At 38.1% G+C, this 19,986-nt stretch overlaps 3 protein-coding genes across 3 annotated transcripts; 2 read left to right on the plus strand and 1 right to left on the minus strand.

The window, feature by feature from the left end:
- Window positions 1-3,747: 3,747 nt before the first annotated feature.
- cplx4a (complexin 4a) lies at window positions 3,748-9,217 on the plus strand. The gene is made up of 3 exons (XM_063478347.1): window positions 3,748-4,082; window positions 5,980-6,067; window positions 8,106-9,217. The coding sequence occupies exons 1-3, from the start codon at window positions 3,919-3,921 to the stop codon at window positions 8,331-8,333; spliced, it is 480 nt and encodes a 159-aa protein (XP_063334417.1). The 5' UTR covers window positions 3,748-3,918; the 3' UTR covers window positions 8,334-9,217.
- A 3,363-nt stretch (window positions 9,218-12,580) lies between these two features.
- Window positions 12,581-15,775, plus strand: rx3 (retinal homeobox gene 3). The gene is made up of 3 exons (XM_063478345.1): window positions 12,581-13,358; window positions 13,801-14,036; window positions 14,875-15,775. The coding sequence occupies exons 1-3, from the start codon at window positions 13,097-13,099 to the stop codon at window positions 15,322-15,324; spliced, it is 948 nt and encodes a 315-aa protein (XP_063334415.1). The 5' UTR covers window positions 12,581-13,096; the 3' UTR covers window positions 15,325-15,775.
- A 575-nt stretch (window positions 15,776-16,350) lies between these two features.
- grp (gastrin-releasing peptide) lies at window positions 16,351-18,130 on the minus strand. Its single transcript, XM_063478348.1, has 3 exons — window positions 17,739-18,130; window positions 17,125-17,336; window positions 16,351-17,034 (listed from the first exon to the last, which is right to left on the minus strand). The coding sequence occupies exons 1-3, from the start codon at window positions 17,890-17,892 to the stop codon at window positions 16,981-16,983; spliced, it is 420 nt and encodes a 139-aa protein (XP_063334418.1). The 5' UTR covers window positions 17,893-18,130; the 3' UTR covers window positions 16,351-16,980.
- Window positions 18,131-19,986: the final 1,856 nt, after the last annotated feature.

Here is a 19,986-nt window from a genome sequence, read left to right on the forward strand (position 1 = left end):
ACTACTCCATAGCTTGCTTTTAAAGAGTTATTCTTGCCTTCCCGTCAGCTCGAAGCAATCTGGCAGTCTTCTGTTCCGATCAACAAGACATTTTCTCCCAGAGAACTACCGCTCTCTGGATATTTTCTCTTTTCCAGACCATTGTTTGTAAACTCTAGATATAGTTGTGCAAAATGTATTGACACAAAATGTAATTGTTGTGGGCCTGGGATCAATTTCATGAAAATCCATAAATTGGTTATTTATTCGACTAGTCTCAGTACAAAGACTAGAATGGCAGCTGACCAGATGACTTTGTTAACTAGAACAAAACTGGAAAACAAGCAAAACATCGTGTAAAAAAAACCCCAAATTGTATTAATTTGTATATTTTGGTATAAAAAGTGAAAGATTCAATTCTTTCAGAGGCAAAAAAGAGCAGATATACCTCTCTGTGACAGACTGGATGAGAATCTGGTTTTTAAAACGTTTGCAAAAACTGCAAAAAAGAAACCGAAACCTCATAATTAGGTTGTTAGAGGATCCACATAAAGCTGAGAAGAAAAAAACTCATATTTGCCATCAACTTTGGGCCAACACTGCATTAAAAGTAAATGAGTGGTTTAAAAAAAACTTCTGAAAACAACTGTGAATAGTTACAGAAAGCCCACCATCTCTGGGGATGATGTCCAGGATGAAATAAAGGTGAAGAAGGAAACTGTTCTCTGGTCCAACAAATTAAAAGCACTTTCAGAAATTATGGACACCATGAGGGGGGGACATCCAGCTCATTACCAGCGCACTGTTCATAAACATGGGATGGCGGTGGCTTCCTGAGCAGGTAAAGTGATTACAAGTGGGGTAATTATGACCCCATTGTTTTTTAACCCTTGGATGCAAAACCTACCAATACCTACACTCTTCCACGAGTGGGGTCAAAAATGACCCCAAATAAAATCAATGCATTTTGCTATAAACTCGGTTGTTATTCTTCAAAATCTTTAAAACGAAGAGTTGTAATATTTTCATATTTGAGGTATTCCTCATAAAACATGTTTGTGACATGAGGCCCTTTGCATTTTTATTTATTTTTTCATTAATTTTAAGAAATTGCAGTTTTTGTATCACTTGTATCACTTTTGTATGCTTGCTCTGCATATACTGCAGAAGCTGGGTCTTCCCTCTGAAAGGCACAAGTTGTTCATCCACTGTAACACAATCACTGAGGATGAATTTCTGCCTGCAGCTGACCAGGAACAGGCCCCATATGTAGCGGAAAGCTGCCATGTGGTTTGTTTTCAGTCGGTAGGCTCTGGTCCTCTTGTCATCAAAGTGCAAGAAACTGCGAATATCTTTAAATCTTTGAATTGACATAGTGGCCTTGTACAATGGGTTATGCAGAGGACTCCCAAAAACACACCAACTGGTACATCCCAGTTCTTCTCACTTCCTGCAAGAATGGTCAATCAAATGAAGGCTTGGAGCTTATGTTTGATTACATTTTTTCACTCTTTTCCCCTGCCTGTGGCTACTCTTCGTGCCTCCATGTTTGTGCATGTCAGCACCTCTTCTATTAAATTATCAGACATGAACATCTTCCATGCATCTATTGGGGAGACAGTACTAAACCCAGGTGCAAGTCCTGGCCGACTAATTCAGAATATTGTGGCTAGAGCAGTAAGAGGGGCTCATTCTGTTAAATTCAATATCCATTTCCTCTTCAGAGGACTCATCAGAGGACTCCTCTGTATCTGACTGGCCTTGTTCAGTGGGGGGGCGGGAGGGGGAGGGGGGGGATAGTCTGGGTCCTCTATATCTTAGATGTCAGATTCTGAGTCAATGCCTCCGATGGGCTCTTCATCCCATCCGTCCTGGATCATTTGTAGGGCAAGGTCCACAGGGATCCTAGCTGGCCTCATAGCAGCCATGTTACTTTAAATATTAAAAAAAAAACATCAGAAAGGACAATGTTTGAAATGCACAGGAAACTATAAACAGGGCTGCACATAAATGGTCCGCAGGTGCGCATTTGTTGTCAAAATAAAAGACGCATACCAGATAAGAAGCTGGAACGCTCATTTGCTTACATTAGATGTTCTGGAGGAGGACAGACATTTGTTCAGAACTCTTAAAGATGTCGAAGAAGCAAGCTCCGTAAGCAATTACTTTGGTGTTCCTCCACCGCAAAAGAAGCGCGTATTCTCTGAATTTCCGGGAATACTTTTATTTTGACAGTGAATGCACACCTGCGGGCCACTTATGTGCAGCCCTGACTATAAATCATGTATGTTACTGTGTAAAAATTAATTCTTGATCCATCAGAAGTGTAAGTGGGTCAGTCAGAGTTGCTAAGAATGAAAGTTTCATAGAAGATTCCATAGGAACTGCTTGGGGTCATTTTTGACCCCACTTGTGGAAGAGTGGGGTAGTGATACAAAAACTGCATTTTTTTTAAATTAATGAAAAAATAACTAAAAATGCAAATGGCCTCATGTTACAAACATATTTTATGAGGAATACCTGGAATATGAATATATTACAACTTTGCATTTTAAAGATTTTGAAGAAAAACAACCCGTGGGGTCATTTTTGACCCCACGTGTGCATCTAAGGGTTAAATAGCAATAATTTCTCTTTATTTGTTTATTATACTTTTTCTTTCCTTTATGGTGTTCAATATATTTTGAAAAAATATATCAGCAGGATTATACACCCTGTCACCGGTACTGGTACTTATAAAGCACTTCTCTGCTGTAACTAAGTAGAAAAGCATTACATTCAAGGAACAAGTCTCATTCACCCAATCATACACGCATTCACACAAGTGGTTTTATTTTCCATATTCAGACTCTGATGAATGCAGGTTCATCTTCAGGTGCAGTATCTTCCCCGAGGATACCTCGATATGCAGACTGGAGGAGTACTCGAGGCTCAAAACTACAACTCAAAGAACTGTACGGATCCTCTGGTGCCAGACATCACAGGCCACCATGACAGGTCTCATATCATCCTCCTATGGCTGAGAGCTGCTTTGAATCCAACATGAATGAGGCCTATACAATCAGGCAGGTGGTTTAAATGTTGTGGAGGAGTTCTCTATGATGTTGTTTGATTGTAGTAATGAAATTAAAAACAAAAAAATAAACTTACAATCTGCACTGTACTCTCTTTGGTAGAATGAGCACCACCTAGTTATTAAATCAGCAGAGCAGCTTTCCTAAAATGTTCAGCGTGCAATCATTCGTGTACAGGTTCCTCGCCAAGCTTGAATTTTGATTGAGTGATAGTGAAATGAAATGAAAGGTCCCCACCCCTCCTCTTGTCAATCATCCTCCCATGGAACAATAGCACTGCTTGAGGGATGGCTTCACGGGGATAAACAAGACTCTAATCCTGCTCCTCTCTCTCCACCCTGCTACTCTGCTCTTGGCAGTATAAGCTGCACACGGGCCAACCCGTACTTTACTAATATGATTAAGCAACAGTGGGTGGAAGCCACATATGTGTGGTGATAAACTGAAGACGCCCCACTCCAAAATGATTTTTGACACGAACGCGTCTCCAACTGTTGCCAAAGAATCCCCGCAGTGTCAGAGTTATTCGAAAAACATCCAGAAAGTCCCACATGATTTAAAAATAGAGAGAAAACAGGCCATCTGCCTCTTAGTATAGTGAAGCAGGAAGGATTAAATCCAGATTATGGACGAGGCAAAACGTGTGTGCGTTTAAGTGTGTGCATGAGTGTGTGTGTGTGTGTTGTGTATGTTTCTGTTGCTTGTTGCCAGTGTGTCCTTGGGTCCATAGACAAGCAGCAGGTTAGCTAGAGAGCTACCACTGGATTTGACAGCTATAGGAAGCTGAAGCGAAGGGGAGCAGGATCCTATTCATCAGCTCAAAATTCCTCTTAGCCGTAAAGGGTAAAGAGTCCCAGAACTGAAGATGGCTTTCTTGATCAAGAGCATGATTGGGAACCCCCTGTCAGGAATGGGTCTTGGCGGTGGAGGTGATAAAGAAGAGGAGGCCACCCCCTCAGATCCAGCCAAAGCCGCAGGGATGACACGCGAGGAGTATGAAGAGTACCAAAAACAGTTGGTGGAGGAAAAGTAAGTAGCAACATGGAGGGTACCACCTGTTTTTTTCTTAAAGGCTGTCACAGGCCCACCAAAAACAGTATGGCTGCTGACTGTGCAATCTGACCTTGACGAGCTGTATTCTGTTTCATCTCATTCATTTCTTTCACTATTTTCCCTTTTTAATCTTAATATATGACTTTAATCTTTACACGTTAGCCTCGCTACATCTTAATGCCAATGTGTATATTATTTATTTTGAATTTACAATAAGCGAGGTGTGTTTCTGAGCAGTGGATCTGTCACTGAAGGTCACAGAAATCATACCACCACAGTAAAAATGCTGTAACATTTAATCTTTTTTTTTAAATTCATATTGTTCTGCAATATAATCCATCAGGGCTATATGTCATAATGGACCCAGCTCAATGATCTTCTATAATCTGTCATCTGATTCTGCATCGAGAACAGCTATTGCTGACATTTTGAGTGACTTATTCAAATTTTGAATTTAAACAAATAATCAAGCAAAACTTAAAGTACGATGTGAAGAGCGTTTTCTCACTTTTTTTCTTTTCACTTTCTTTCTTGTCTTTAAAAATAAAGTAACATTAAACATTTTGCTACATTAAATATTGAAATAATGGCATAATGTGAGTTTGCAAATAATTAAATTCAATTACTTTTTTTTTTAAATGCACAGATTCTGCAGCATGAATCAGATCCATGCAGCCTGTATTACATAACAAGTTTAATCCTGCCTCTCTACTCCCATGTTTGGGTACTTAAATCCGTTTAATTTTGGAAGCCATCAGAAAATGTCTATATTTGTATTAACTGCACAATCCTAGCATTGATCAAATTCTCCAAAATGATGATTCACACACAAACAGAATTTGTTAAAGAAAGAAAACGAAAGATAAAAAAGCACCTCTTCAAAGCAAAAATAGGCCATCTGTAATCTGTACAGCTGTGAATAAAATTTCAATAAATGGGAGTTTGTTGGAAATCTTAACCTTAACCACCTTGTTGTTTTTTGCACTACAGTTTATATTGTGGTGTCTTGGCTGGATTTCAAACCTGCTTGACTCAGTCTAGCCTAATAATCCCATCTTTAATTGGCTGAGGGAAAGTACACGAGCTTTGTCTCAAAAATGCAAGAATATGCAGAGTCTGGCAGACTGCAGGCTGCTGGAAAATCACGATCATCACGTTTTTAAGTTATCACTGATAACCTGAAATCATGATTCAAATATCAAAGTATCATCATTCAGAAAAAAGTTTAAATGTTGTTTATAATGTTACAGTGTAATAATTTATATATTAAATACGTAAATTTTCTTGCTGAGCAGTAGTCTCAGCATGTACTTCATCTTTTAAAGTTATAAGTGTTAAACTCGGGCAGCATACATCAAGAAATATTGTATAATTTTTATTATAAGAAATATAAATTTTACATATTTTACATATTTTTTAAAAACTGCAAAATAAAAAAAATGACATGTTAAATATTAAAAAAGAACAGCTATACCACATATGTCAACTAAATGTAACTTTATTAAAACTGCTATTAGATACAGCATGAGCGTTCCAAAAACAGCTAATAGGTAAACTAGCAGTAAGTAAAATGTACTTTTTTATATATTAAACTACATACTGAGAGCCTGTAGGTGAAATGAGCCATGTTAGTACATAAAACTGAAATTAACTGGAGGATGTTAAAGGCACTGAGCACTGATGAACACCAAACAATAAAAAGCAGAATAAAATACTTTAAAGATTTTTTTTTCTGTAGTTATGTCAGAATTTAAAAGAAAATCTAAAAGTAAACCAGATTTCTTGCACATTCGTGGTTCGGGAAAACTTTTAATTATGACTAATGGCCAACACTGAAGGATAGTTTACTAATAACATTTTTTTGTCCCGGAAGGATGGAGAGAGATGCAGATTTCTTGCATAAGAAGGCAGAGAGGGCAACACTGAGGGTGTGCCTCAGAGAAAAATACAGACTCCCAAAGGTAAGTGTACCCACATTTTTTTACTTTTAGTTTGGGGATTTAATCAAGTTTGGTACAGATTCATTATATTAATTAAGGCTGTGTCAGGTTCCATGAAATCTGAATAATTTTTATTGCTTTTTGGTGATTCTCGCTAGTACACCATTGTCTACTAATATAGTAAATTACAGTTATTGGTTTACTTGAGTTAATAGACTTCAAGGATGCACTTTCAATACAAGAGTTTACTTTTGCAAGCATTTTATAAACATATTAACATTCAATATATTTTCATAGAAGCTAGCTATAAACGGAGGTAAGTACAATTAAAATTGCAAATATAAATATATTAATATACCTAATAGCCCCTGGTAGTTTTGGTTTAAAAAAAACATTAAAACATGCTTATACTGTATCTGCTCACAATAAATGTGTTTTAAATTGTTTAAATGTCATTTTTTAAATTAGATTACAGGTATTTATGAGGGTTTTTTTAAGGATTAGGGCAGGTAATAATAATTGACAACCCTTTATTCGGCTTTATTGGGAAAGAAAATAAGCTGGCTGAGCTAAGTGCCCTTTCTGTAGGTAGAAATAGCTACTTCATGGTTAGTTTAGGCTATCTTAGTCTAATAGTAGTGCTTGGCAACTCCAGCCTGGACAACAGGAGGTAGAAGTCATGCCAGTAGATTAGTGGAAAAAAAGATTCAGCCAGCGTCCTGGAGATGTTAGCCTATGTGTTGCGCACTGCACCTTGAGTCGGACAAAGCCAATTGCCACTGAACAGGTGTCCCAGGCTCATCACGAAGCACCAAAGTGATTCAGAGTGATCTGGCTTTAAGAAACAGCAGCATCTACTTTAGAGTGTTCAAAGTGAGCTATTCCAGGATTTCCAAGGACTCTGAAAAGAAAAAGAAATTGTAATGGAAGGAGAAAAAAAGGTATGGTAGATTTTTTTTAACACCATTCAAAGCTAAAGACCAAAAGAGGGACCTTTAATTTGATAAACATGTGATTAACTATGTGTTCTTTGGTGGAAATGGCAAAATAAGTTTCTGTTACAGGTTTTCTAACATCGTGATTGTTATTTATCTAAATGAAGTGATGACCTTGGCTACCGGAGGTGTTTCTAACAATCTCTTGCAGCAGGCATGTCATTGTTTGTGTTTCAAACGGCAAATGGATTTCTTAGCACTGTTTTTCTTTTAAATTGAAACCACATAATTATCATAAGGATAATGGCTGAAAGAAGTACATGCAAATGTAATTATGCTTGGAGAATGATGGCTACATCGCTCATCACTCTTAAAGGGAACAAAGGTCAAAGTGTTTGTACTGGAGATTAGCATTTGAAATAGATTTTTCAGCAACAAGAAAAAAGCGAAAACATTCTTTGAATTATGTGAAGCAGACAATATGAATGAAAACATTGGTGTGGTAAGAAATAGGAATGAGGTCTCGTGCAAGGCTATAGAGGATATCTTTAGATTCTAATAGGAAAGGATAAAGCAGGTCTGCGATAATCCCTCAGATTGAACTTTAAAGTACCGGTAGTCACAGTGCAGTGCCTATTGCATGATTATTCCAGATATTAAGTGATTAGATTGTGTTTGTTGAAAAAAAAAGGCTTTAAATTTAGCATCTTTTCTGATGCAGTGACACATGAAGTGTGGCAGTGTGGATAACATCAGATGAGACTTGTGCCTGCTTGATAAAAACACAGCCAGTCGGAATATCCTCAAGTGCAGTTACTTGAACGTGGATTAAGACAGATATCAGAGGCTATCTGTTTGTCTTCTGCCTTGTTTTTAACTTTGCTTGTTTATAATTTGATTTCAAACCCAGAAAAATGTGCCTAATTTGAAAATAAATGGGGTAAAAGGTAGATCTTTAAAAAAACCTGTTCAATTCTCTTTGTAAGAATTCAACATAAAATATAGAAATGCAGTGATTGCTGTCGTGTCATTATCCAGCTTGTTTTATAAATCAACTTTCACCTTAACGCACCGATGTTCCTGGATTCTGATCGTGCTCTCTGTTCTGATGTTGTCACGTGCAGAGCGAGCAGGATGAGAACATGATCGAGATGGCCGGGGATGACGTGGACGTGCCCGAGGAGCTGCTCAAGATGGTGGATGAGGATGCTACAGAGGAGGAAGGCAAAGACTCCCTCCTGGGTCAAATTCAAAACTTGCAGAACATGGACATGGACCAGCTGAAGGAGAAGGCCTCGGCGACGGTCACCGAGCTGAAGACCAAAGCAGAAGAGAAATGTTCCGTCATGTGAGCGGCCAGAGAGGGCGTGTGTGTTCGCAAAGTCGGGAAGAAGAAGAAGAGAGAAGAGAGGAATGAATATCACCACTTCCTGGGGAAAAAAACACGTCTGGGATACAGTCAAAACGTAAAAATGCCTGCAAAGTATTCATTTTTCTTATAAGAACTAAAAAGGCATTATCTTCACCAGGGTGTTATATCTTTACCACAACCAGTCTGCATCTATTTAAGAATATACATTAAAGGTTTCCATGTCAGCTGATTACTCGGTGGGTAATCGTTTCCAACTTTCCATAAAACAAAATAATACTATTTTAAATCATGTGCTGAGTGCCCTATCCACTCCCTCCCCCTCATTACCGTTTACACAAGAAATCTAGAAAAGCACATTTTCCTGATCCACTGCCACGGATAATTTCTTTTCATAACTCCTTCATAAAGCTACAGGCCCTGATATATTTCGAAATTTGTATTTGTCATATAATATAGACTTTTTTCTCTGTTTATCAAAAAATTTTAATGTTTAATCTCTAAAATTGTTTTGCGGTTCATTAAAATAACCAAGACTTATTAAACCAATCCTGTCTGCGTATTTCCACTTTCCTTTTGGTTTCATGGTGATTCTAGATTTTTTTTTTTTCTTTTGTATGTGGTGTTGAACTAATGAAATGTAGTCTTTTTTTCTGTCGGTGTTACTACAAAAGGTGATCTTTACAAGTTTTGACATTATAGTTGTAATAAAAACTGTTGTGTCTGACACATTTGCGGAGACATTTGCAGATTTGCACAAACTGTAATTTCAAAATCATTACAATAAAAGCAATGCTCATAAACGCTTAAAACACACATGGTGGCTACACTGAGAAAACTTCAAATAAAGACATATGTGGAATACAAGTAACGTGTTGGTTTGCATTGTTAAGCTTGAAATATCTTCTTAAATATCTGACTTTTTTATGTGTCAGTTATATGCAGCAATTTAAATGGAAACACCTTGTTATGAATGTACTGTATATGGTAATGTGATTTTATAATCAGACTTAGTGGCTTTTAAACTGGTCGGCCAAGCAGAAATTCTGTTGTACAGACATCAAATATTTAAGATTAAGTAACTATAATCCCATCTACTGAATCAGGACTAATACAGTAAGTAAATAAATAGGTCTTAATTTAATTGGGCATTATCCAAACAGTTTGGAACTATAAGGCAGAAAAGGATGGGGGCTGGGGGGGGACAGGGAGTCACAACCTTAGGAGTTTCACATGAACCCAAGATGTGGATTTGTAAAGTCTGGAGATTACATCTAATAGGATCAGCACAGCCAAGGTTGTCAGCCTGTGCAGTCCTCCTCTCTTTCTCTCCAGATGAGAGGACAAACTCAGGTTTTGAAAAACCAACAAGGAAGTACTAGCTTGGAATATTTCCATAACACCCCCATTCACCCAACAAAACTTTTCCAGTTTTAAAATGCTTGCAGACATGCTTGTACAGTGTGAAACAAATGGAGATTTAAGAATGAAAATATATTCATTTCTAACTATTTAAAGAGCTAGCAAAAAGTAATGGCTAAACACTTTAAGCTAGCATAGTTAGCTTAAAGCAAGCAATGCACTGTTAAAGTATACTTTTTCTTAAATTGAAAAATTTACTGTTGCTAAAAAATAACCAGTTATAATGGAACATTATATGATTACCCATGAGGATTGATATACATAGCTAAAAGTAAGAGTTAAAGCACTGAAATAACAATGGATAAATGCAAACAATAACACTAGTTAGCTAATCATAATGGCTTAATAGTTGAAATTGTTAGCTCCTTAAGGTGCTACACAGAGAAACTGACTCACCAATGAGTGCAGCCAGTGCAGGTTTAACAAAATATTAACAGGAGCAGACGTTCTGTTTGTTGCTTAGAACGTTCTCCTGGGTGTATACTCGCAGCTTAATTAGAGTTACCTACCAGCGCCATAATAGTTGAGTTATGCTCACTGATGCACTGTGGCAACAGAAAAACCTTCATTAATAAGTCAAGGCTTTTAATTATTCCCCAGAAGGTCACAGCATTGGTCAGGATGAGCATAATGTAAATCACAATCTTTACTTTTCTACACATCAGATGGATGCGTTTCCACTAAGTCATCACAGTAAATCTATTGTTAAACCACTTGTTACACTGGACCTGCAGTGGAGCTCTTGGGACAGTTTTAATTTAATAAAGTGCATTTAGTGTAAAGTTAAAATCAGAAAATCATCACTAAAAGTCAAACTCAAATTCACCAGAAAAACAGACAACATAATGGTAATGTTTATTATTAATTCATTATTCAGGATATTATTACCTTGTAGAACTTATCTGTAACTAAAATGGTTCCCTCCTTACCCACTGTTGTATTTTTCTATCTAGAATAATGATCTTTTCAACTAAGCTATTTAAATACTGCACTTTGTACCTATCCATTCGACTGTATACCCAAGCCATGCTTTAACTTGGGAATTAATTTCCAACAAAGTAAAATCTAAATCATACACCATTTGGTTTTTCAGTGTTATTTTATTTCTTCAAAATACATAAATGGATTAATAAATGAAATGCCAAAGTACAGTCCTACATGGGATATCACATCATTTACACACATCAACACTGTGTGCAAAGTTTTTCATAAGGTTCTGTCCTTATCATGTATTTTTAGTTTTTGGGGGCCTTTTTGCTTTTGTTTTTAATAGGAGAGTAAAGTAAGCAAAAAGGTAGGGGAAGAGAGTGAAGAGGAAAACAAGCAGGGGACACTCAAACCCAGGGTACTGTAGTGAGGATAATAGCTTTTGGTATATAGGTTGTTTCCTTAACCAGCTGAATTATAGTAGCATCAAAGTTAAGAAAAAAAAAAGTTGTTTTCTTATTGAGAGCTGATGAGAGCGAGGAGACTGATATCACTAACAAACAGTTTGGGCAAAGTTGGGTCAACAATATGAGACGAAAGGAAGGCCGCTAACGTTACTCAGTCTACCAGTACCTCTGTTTTTACTGACCCCTTTGTCAGTTATATAACCAAATATAAAACCACAAAATTGCCAGGTTTTGGATTGGCTTTAATTAGATGTAAGTAAATGTTTTGTACAGAAGCTGGGCTGTTTTCTCCTGTTTACAGTTTTCATGCTAAATATTTGGCTTCTGGATATTTACAATACAGATGTGAGAGGGGTATCAATCTTCCTCTCACTCCCCCTCCCTCAAGAAGTTCAAATTTCAATCTCTAATTTAGAATAATCTGAAAAACTCAGGGTTTTGTTTTAGTTTGTTTTTTGATGACATTTAGTAGATTTAGGCCTCTTTGATGAGCAACAGACCACACAGACGTTTGAGGCTGTCATCACTGCTGTTATAGGTTGATTTTTTTTTCTCACGCTTTTACATTTTACTACAGATACTTTCTAGTCATGACACACTGATGAGAAAGAAACCGAGCATTCAGGTTCTGTAACAGTTTGTAATATAAGTGATATTTTGAAAATGAAACAAAAAACAGAAGACGACTTTTAGCGATATGTGGGCTGCACATGTCTCTAAAAACCCCTTTTCCAAACAGCTATCACTGTTAACTGCCAAATAAACTTGTGAGCCCTGCACTTCTGTCTCTTGGCTTAAGGGTTTGGTCTTTTGGACAAAAACATAATCGAAGATCATTATCTGCAAGTTGCAATCTGTCTTATATGATTGCATCGTGTGTGCAACCAAACACAGAGCATCTTCTGTAAAAGTTTTGCTGGCAGTTGTCTTTTTTTCCGTTTGCATCTCTCTCTGTTTTAGTGCCCCCTCGTCTCTGTGGCAAACAAAGGATAAGGTCACCTTCTTTAATTAGGAAAAGCTAAATAGTTTTAGGGGTTTTAACTCTTTTGAGTAAAATAATGTAATCCCCTTAAGCAGGATTACCACACTGCTGTCAATCTTTGTTTGCCGTTAAGTGGCTATAGCACAAATATGTTATTGTTTGGGCTTTGTTAACCTCTTTGACTCGACACTTACAGGAACCCGTTTTTAAAAGGAACCTTGTTGACAAATCATTAAGCGCTTTAAGTGATTTTTAATGAGTGTATTAAATAATTTAAGTTGCTTGCAGTCGTGTGTCAGTTGGTGGATGACCTTTTCTTTTGGTGAATAAAGCAAATAATCTTTAAACTGAAGGGGACGTCTCTTCATTTTTGGCAACAATATCTTGACGCTTTGATTAAATATTAAGCTGCCATCTTGCAATCCCTGTCCTCACCAGAAATCTTGTAATTATGATTTTGTTGTACCTAAATCTGTGGGCCTAATCTTCCCTCTCTTTTTTTCCCCACAGACTGACATGAACATGACATCTGGAGGAGTGGAAAGATGGTTTTAAGATTTATGTAAGTAGGTTTAGAGCCAGCACCGACTCATGCACTTGTGACGGGGAGGAGTTAGGGAGGGTGTGGAGGCTGGTGCCCGCAATGGTCGCACTGCCACCCCTAAATCCAGCAGGGCCAAATCCAACAGGACGTCCCCTCTCTGACGTGCAGCGGGGGTGCCGCATGAGCAGGGGGTCTTAGAGCAGGCGCTACTTTAAAAGCCGGCTCCGAAGATGCTCCACAACCACCGAGCAAGATACCTGGGTCTTGTGCGCAAGTTTTCCAACGTCGCCCGACATTAAGCTACAACTTTATCAAAAGGGGTAATATATCTGAGAAGAAGTCAGAGTGTTTTGTTATTATTTTTTGTTTTTACTTTTGGATATTTTTTCTGGACTTATCAACCAATGTGGCTTCTTGGATCAACTACCCAAGTAATGATGATGGATGAGCGCATGTCTCCCTCCGCACGCTGCGTCCAGAACCCGGGGAGCAACCCGTCCACGGTCCACAGCATAGAGGCTATACTGGGATTTAAAGAAGACACCATATTCCACAAGTCAGCCTCCTATAACGTGACGGAAAGAGTCCAGGTCAAAGACGCTGAGCGCAACGGGAATGGAATAGTGAGCCAAACGAAGAAAAACCATTACTCGGAAAGTTGTGACAGTAAGTAAATTCGGTTTTCTTCACATTTAGTCCCGCGTCAGTCAATCTGAGTGCAAAAACAATATGCTGAAAATATGCAGACACCCTGTGGTTTAGTTTGGAAAGTTGTTTAAACTCCAGATAAAGTAACACTGTGAATTCAGTTTTTACCCAGAAGGGAATCAAAATGTATATTGGTACAAAGGTCTAAAAGGTTCTTTTCTTCTTTTTTTAAAAAAAAGGAGAGATACAAAAATACAAATGAAATAATGAATGTTTAAATAAATACATTAAAAAATTTTAAACAAATATAAGGGGGAAAAAAGTAAAATAAAATTTTAATAAAAACCACACTGGACTGGAAAAAGTGGAGTTACCATTTTATTTTGAAAAGCGAATTTTAACTCGGCTAAAGCTTCCAGTCCCGGTGTTTGACTTCTTCCACCGCCTCCTCTCCTCACAGGTGTGTGTTGTGGCAGCAGCACCGGCGAAGCCTCCGTGTGCCCGGACTCACCGGACAGAGACGGCAAACTGTCCGACGACGAAAGCCACAAGAAGAAGCACCGACGGAACCGGACCACCTTCACCACCTTCCAGCTCCACGAACTAGAGAGAGCTTTCGAGAAGTCCCACTACCCGGACGTGTACAGCAGAGAGGAGCTGGCCCTGAAGGTGAACCTGCCCGAGGTCCGGGTGCAGGTATGTCCCGAAGCAAAACCACTTGTTTTATTTTATTGCAAGTACCTTTTATTATATTGAAGACCGTTAGGCCTGCAAGTCAAACCATAATGATGACGGTTCCTATGCTTATAAGGCTAAAGAAAAAAAAAATTAGATCTTTTTAGATTAAATTTAATATATTTATTGTAGATTTCTGAATATTTATATTATCTTTTAGAAATGTAGAGAAATAACGTGTTCGTTTGATTTGCAAAAAATTACTTTTTGATGCCTATGATCAATATAAATATGATAAATATGATGGAATATTAAAACGATCATAAATGTTTAATAAAAGTGACAGCAGTGGATTTTTTTAATCTAAGAGGAAATGCTTATTTATTTGTTTGAATTGCAACCAAGCAAAATAGGAATCAAATTTATAAAATTAAACAAATAAATTAATAAATAAATGTTGAACTTGTCTTTATGTTTTTTAACATTAAACATTTGAAAGAAATTTGAAAAATGGAATTTGAATTTATTTCTAAATCAGTTTCACTTTGTTGTTTGTGCAGCGCCACAGCTCATGCAAAGTGCTGGAATCAAAAAGTTTCCACTGACACTATATTTAATTCCTTTCTTCTGCATTAATGTCCAAATGCTTTCCTGCAGTATTATGTTTCACATTCTAAATTATAGAGGTTACAGTTTACATTTATGACTGATTTTGGGCCTAAAAGTTGTATTTTTATGTATTTCTACTGGCTACTGGATCGATTCATAGACCTCATTTCTTTTTCGGGTATAAATCAAACTTTTAGGGAAATGTTTTATCAAGATAGACAGATGATTAAAAAAATCTTTATATTTTCAGGTTTGGTTCCAAAACCGGCGAGCCAAGTGGCGTCGACAGGAGAAGCTGGAGGTGAGCTCCATCAAGCTTCAGGACACCCCTTCCTCGTCTTTGCTCTCTTTCAGTCGTTCTCCCACCAGCTCTCTGGCCTCCGGGCTGCAGCTGGAGCCCTGGCTCTCCACCCCGATCACCACCTCCACTTCGCTGCAGTCGCTCCCAGGCTTCATCAGCAACTCGCAGGGCCTTCCAGGCACTTACACACCTTCTCCTCCTCCGCCCATGCCCTCTTCCTTGCCATCGTCCTTCCTCAACTCCCCAGCCCTGGGACACAGCTCTCACCTGCCTCACATCAGCTCTATGTGCCTGCCGCCCCCGGCATACCAGTGCTCAGCTGATCCGAGGAACTCCAGTATTGCTTCACTGAGGATGAAGGCTAAGGAGCACATTCAGTCTATTGGGAAGACATGGTGATGTTGGGTGGACTTTAAGACCCCTGAACACACCATGATGAATCTTTTTGGAGAAATCTGGCTTCATTTTCATGATGGGATTGTATTTTTTTAAAGACTGACAACTCGAGTTGCCCTTTGGAATTCAAGACATCCACACGTACAACTTTGTGGAAAAATTGTGACACTTAATGTGAAATTCCTGTAAATATGAAGCCGTCTCTTCTCCTTTGTCTTCACTGTAAATTGTTTTATTGTATCAGCCAGCCCAGTCCGCATCTCATCCAGTGTTACTGCCAATAGAACAAGTACAGAGCCTACTGAAAACTCACCAATGCCTGTTTATGCTTCCTCTTGTAAATGGATAAAAGGAGCATTTTAAATCTTTACTTGTTTCTGAGACTGAATCATAAAATAAATGTATCAAATGGGATTACTTTCCTTATGCAATAAATTGTTTGTGTACAAATACATTAACAAATTTACGATTTCTCCCGTTTTCATGCGTAATTTGAGATGTCTGACAGAATGAAATGATGGTAGATTAAGTTTCCATGAGGAAATGCATTCATTACCTGCAGAGGTGTCTTCAGTATCACACTTGTGTAAAGATAAAAAACTCTGCACATGTTATATGGAAAATGTTAAAATTAGCCCCGTATAGCGGTGAAAGATCAGTAGACCCAGGGAACTGCATTATTTAAATAAAAAACATTCCTACTGTGAATCTAAGTATAAAGATTCATGCTTCTGAATTAATAAAAAAAACATATGGTGGGTTTGTTACATGCAACAGGCTTAAACTCACCCACTTTCTCTCTCCGTTTAGGAGAATGAGTCCCTCAACCCACTTATTTCCTCCTCATTAACTCCTGTAAACTTTATCCCATTCGCTCCTGGGATTAAACCCATAATGGGGGTGAAAGTGGCTTGTACTTCTATTGTTTGCCAATCATCCTTAACAAATGATTGAAAAAGAAGCAGAGTGAAAACTTTCCTCTGGCTTTAAGAGAAAACTGTGTGTGTGTGTGTGTGTGTGTGTGTGTGTGTGTGTGTGTGTGTGTGTGTGTAAACCAAATTGCTGCAATTAGCACTTCTTTCTGTCTGCAACTCCTGAGGGATGATAATTATCATTAATCCAACTACCCAAAACACACTCACACACACACGGCTGGTATCTCTGTGTTTTTGTGCTTGTGCGTTTTTCCCTTCTAATGAGAAAGTGTGATCATCCATTTTTGTCTGCAGTCGTGATTATGTCAACATTTTACAATCCACCTGATTATTTGCTCGAAATGAAAGCACTCTTAGTTTGACGCTGTGCGACATCTAGTGGTACAAACTGGTTACTGTACTGGTGAAGTAAATCTCAGAAGCACTAACAATTCCAGAAAAAAAGAAAAAACGGTAAAGGACACGTCTGACATGTAAAGCATGCTTTGACATCCACAGTGCAGTTATGCCCATTTTATTTCAGATTCTCAGCTTATGTAACACAACCTTGTCAGATCGTTCAGCAATCAAAACGCTGCATGATATGCATACAGGAAACCAAAATTAGTGATGAAACAAACAATCTGTTACAGCAGAATAAAATACACAGTGTGGATATGTGATTATAGAGTACTTTAAGTTGATAATGATGATTGTTTTTAAAAAACAGAAATTCATCTTGCATTCAGGTGGAGTCACTGTCTTGCAGTTTCAAAGCCAGAAGAAGCAGGTCTGACATCTATAAAGTAGTAATTACATTGGAAATGTACACATGATTAGACGTAACACTGGATCACTTGATAATTGAGGATTTGTTCCACACACATACCTCTGCCAGATATTTTTCTCTGTCCTCTTCTCTCCAGTGGCGCTGAAGCAGCCTGTCTGCAGTTTGAGGCATCATCTGATTTGGATTCTCTGGTTGCATCAGAGCCTGCATTAGATGCTGTGTGAGCCGGGCTGCTTTTAGGGCTGTCAGGTAGTCCCTGTCAGGGTTTACCTCCTGCTCCTCCTCTATGCTCTTCTTTCCCATCAAGTGACCTGGGAAGGTGGAAATAAAAGGTAGCGTTCTGAAGAATCTATTCTAGATCATCTTTTGAAATTACACTGCAATCAAGTGTAGATGTGTGCAAAGCATTTTTTTCTCACTGCAAAGTGCTCATTCCTCCTGGTGTAACTTATAATATATATATATATATATAACTTAGCAGAGAATGACTAAAAACATACTTATTTATCACAACAGAAAACAAATGAATGATTTGAAGTGGTCCAGGGTTATTACAGTTGTAATAAATAGGCTATTATTGTTATGAGTATTTGTTTCAAAGAGTGAACAGTCCTGCGAACCTTGCGATATAATCGCCAAATACATAGAACAAAAGTAATATTAACTTGCCTGCACGAAATATTTTTAGCAGATTGTGTGAAGGTTTCCCTTACCTACTGCCCAGTGATTGCCTCGTGGATACATTTTCCCAACAACTGCTGCAGGGCTCTCTGAGCAGTTCAAAATACACGGTAGAGTAGCCAGAATAATAAGAACTGGCCACACCGGTCTGCACGTCCATGAATACCATAAGCACTCTCCGCCCATGTTATCGGAAAATATAAACGTAAATATAAACAAAAACAAAACACCAAATGAATGTTAGTCCTTAAGTTACAGCTAATCGGCTTGATCTAACTTTAGAAGATCTCCACCATAGTCGATTTTTATTCGCGTGAGCCGATAAGTGTGGAAACAGCTGTCCAGTTGCAAACCTGCTGAGGTTCCACTCCCGGCGCCTTTGATAGAAATGGCTAACGGTTCAAAGTTAAATGCCCCTCCTGACACAGCCGTACGTCAGTGGGTGTCTTAAGTAGCCCGACGCTGGTGCCAAAATGAGAAAGTGATGATGACAAATTATCATCTATACTCTGTAATTATCGATCGCTATTGTTTGCCCAGAGATTGCTGGGTGATTGCAGAAGATGTCAACGTCATTTCACGCGGATGGACGAGACCTCAGTAATTGCCTCTGTCTCAATAAGCATGTGAGGAAAAGCTGTGACTGAAGAACTCTTCGGGTCATTTACATGTACACTACACTATATAAAAAATAATACTAACAAAATGAAATAGGGAGGTTTTCATGTAAAAGAAATGAGTCATTTCCACTGAGTGGTTCATTTTAGGGAAAATCCGTACATTTTATGTGTTTTATTTTAATGATACATCACGACTGATCTGTTGGAGTTACTTGTACTTCATATGCAGATTTGGAAATGCACTATATGCAAGCTGAAATCTTGATCCAAAGAAGCAGATAGTAGCAGGAAAAAAAAGTCTGAATACGAAAATTATTAGGCCTTTGCCCAAAACACTTTTCATGACTGTGATGATAATAACGGACAGTTCTTAGAAATCAGTGTAAAATTTAATTAAACTCACTTTTTCTGCTTAAAACAACGCTTCATGGCTGAAATCGTTTGCTCAGATTCTGTCAAACTGAGTGAAATTAAACATTCATAAGCAAGCAATATTTCACATGTAAAGGTCTGCCTATAAACTGTTAAGGGGGATTCAAGGTTCCCCGCTGGTGTCCTTTGTGCACGTCTGAAAAACTGATTAGCTGAACTGTTGTCTTTAAGGGGACATGAAACAACAATGGAGTGTACCACGAAGACGAAGAAGTCCAAATAAACATAAACATCAGAGAATAAATGCACAAAAGTTGGCTCCAAAGCACAGTTTTCAATGTTTTAACACTTGGTTACGCTCCACTACAAAGAAGTCCTTGTATGTTATAAAGAAGCAACGGCACAAATATGAATAAGACTATTCCATATTACTGTTTGATTCACATGTTTTTGATGCTACTGCCAAGTGACAGCAGGCGTGGTTAAATCACACACTCTGAAAAGTTTCTGCCACGTTAGTGGGACATTTTCCACTTAGCAAGCGTTGGAAGACTTCTACAGGTACGTTCGCCCTCAAAGTTCAATCCTCATAACATAAAAGTGCTTTCCTTTCTGTGATTGGTAACTTTCACATGCATATGACCTCAAATACACATGTGAACATGTCACATGTCACAGTACAGTCAAAATACATGGGCTGTGAAAAATCAGTGGTTGCCCAGTTGCCCACTGCACTGCATTTGTTATTATTTATTTATTTATCTATTTATTTATTTATTTGGTCTTGCAAGCCAAATGCAGGTACTTGCAGCAGGCAGCTTTTGATCAAAGGGCGACTTAACATGTTGCCCGGTGGGTAGCAGCCTGTCTTCAAAGGTTGTCCAGTGCCTGTGTTGCTTTGCAGTTAAAGTGCAGTTGAATTCTTGCAGTAAATACTTTGCTATTTGTGGAGCAATTTCTACATTTCTGTTTTAAATGTATACATTTCTCACTGGTCTCTGAATGTCAGCAATTAATGTGAATTTCTGTGTAGGAGGGCAACAATTCTGCAACAGAAAACAACAGATTTGCAATATTCCCTTATTTTTTCACAGTTACTCGCCATATTATCACAGACACGATGTAATTGCCAACATGGCATTATTCAAGTTAGAAAATTATAGCAGGCTGATTTCATCTTACTGCCATCTTATCGTCATCTTTAAAGTGACCAAAGTAACTTGCAAGTGACTGCAAGTGGTTGCAGACCTGCTCCTTGTTACAACAACCCAAGGCATTTACATTGCAA

The sequence above is a fragment of the Pelmatolapia mariae genome, linkage group LG7 (genome assembly GCF_036321145.2).
Source record: "Pelmatolapia mariae isolate MD_Pm_ZW linkage group LG7, Pm_UMD_F_2, whole genome shotgun sequence".
NCBI classification, from domain to species: Eukaryota; Metazoa; Chordata; class Actinopteri; order Cichliformes; family Cichlidae; genus Pelmatolapia; species Pelmatolapia mariae.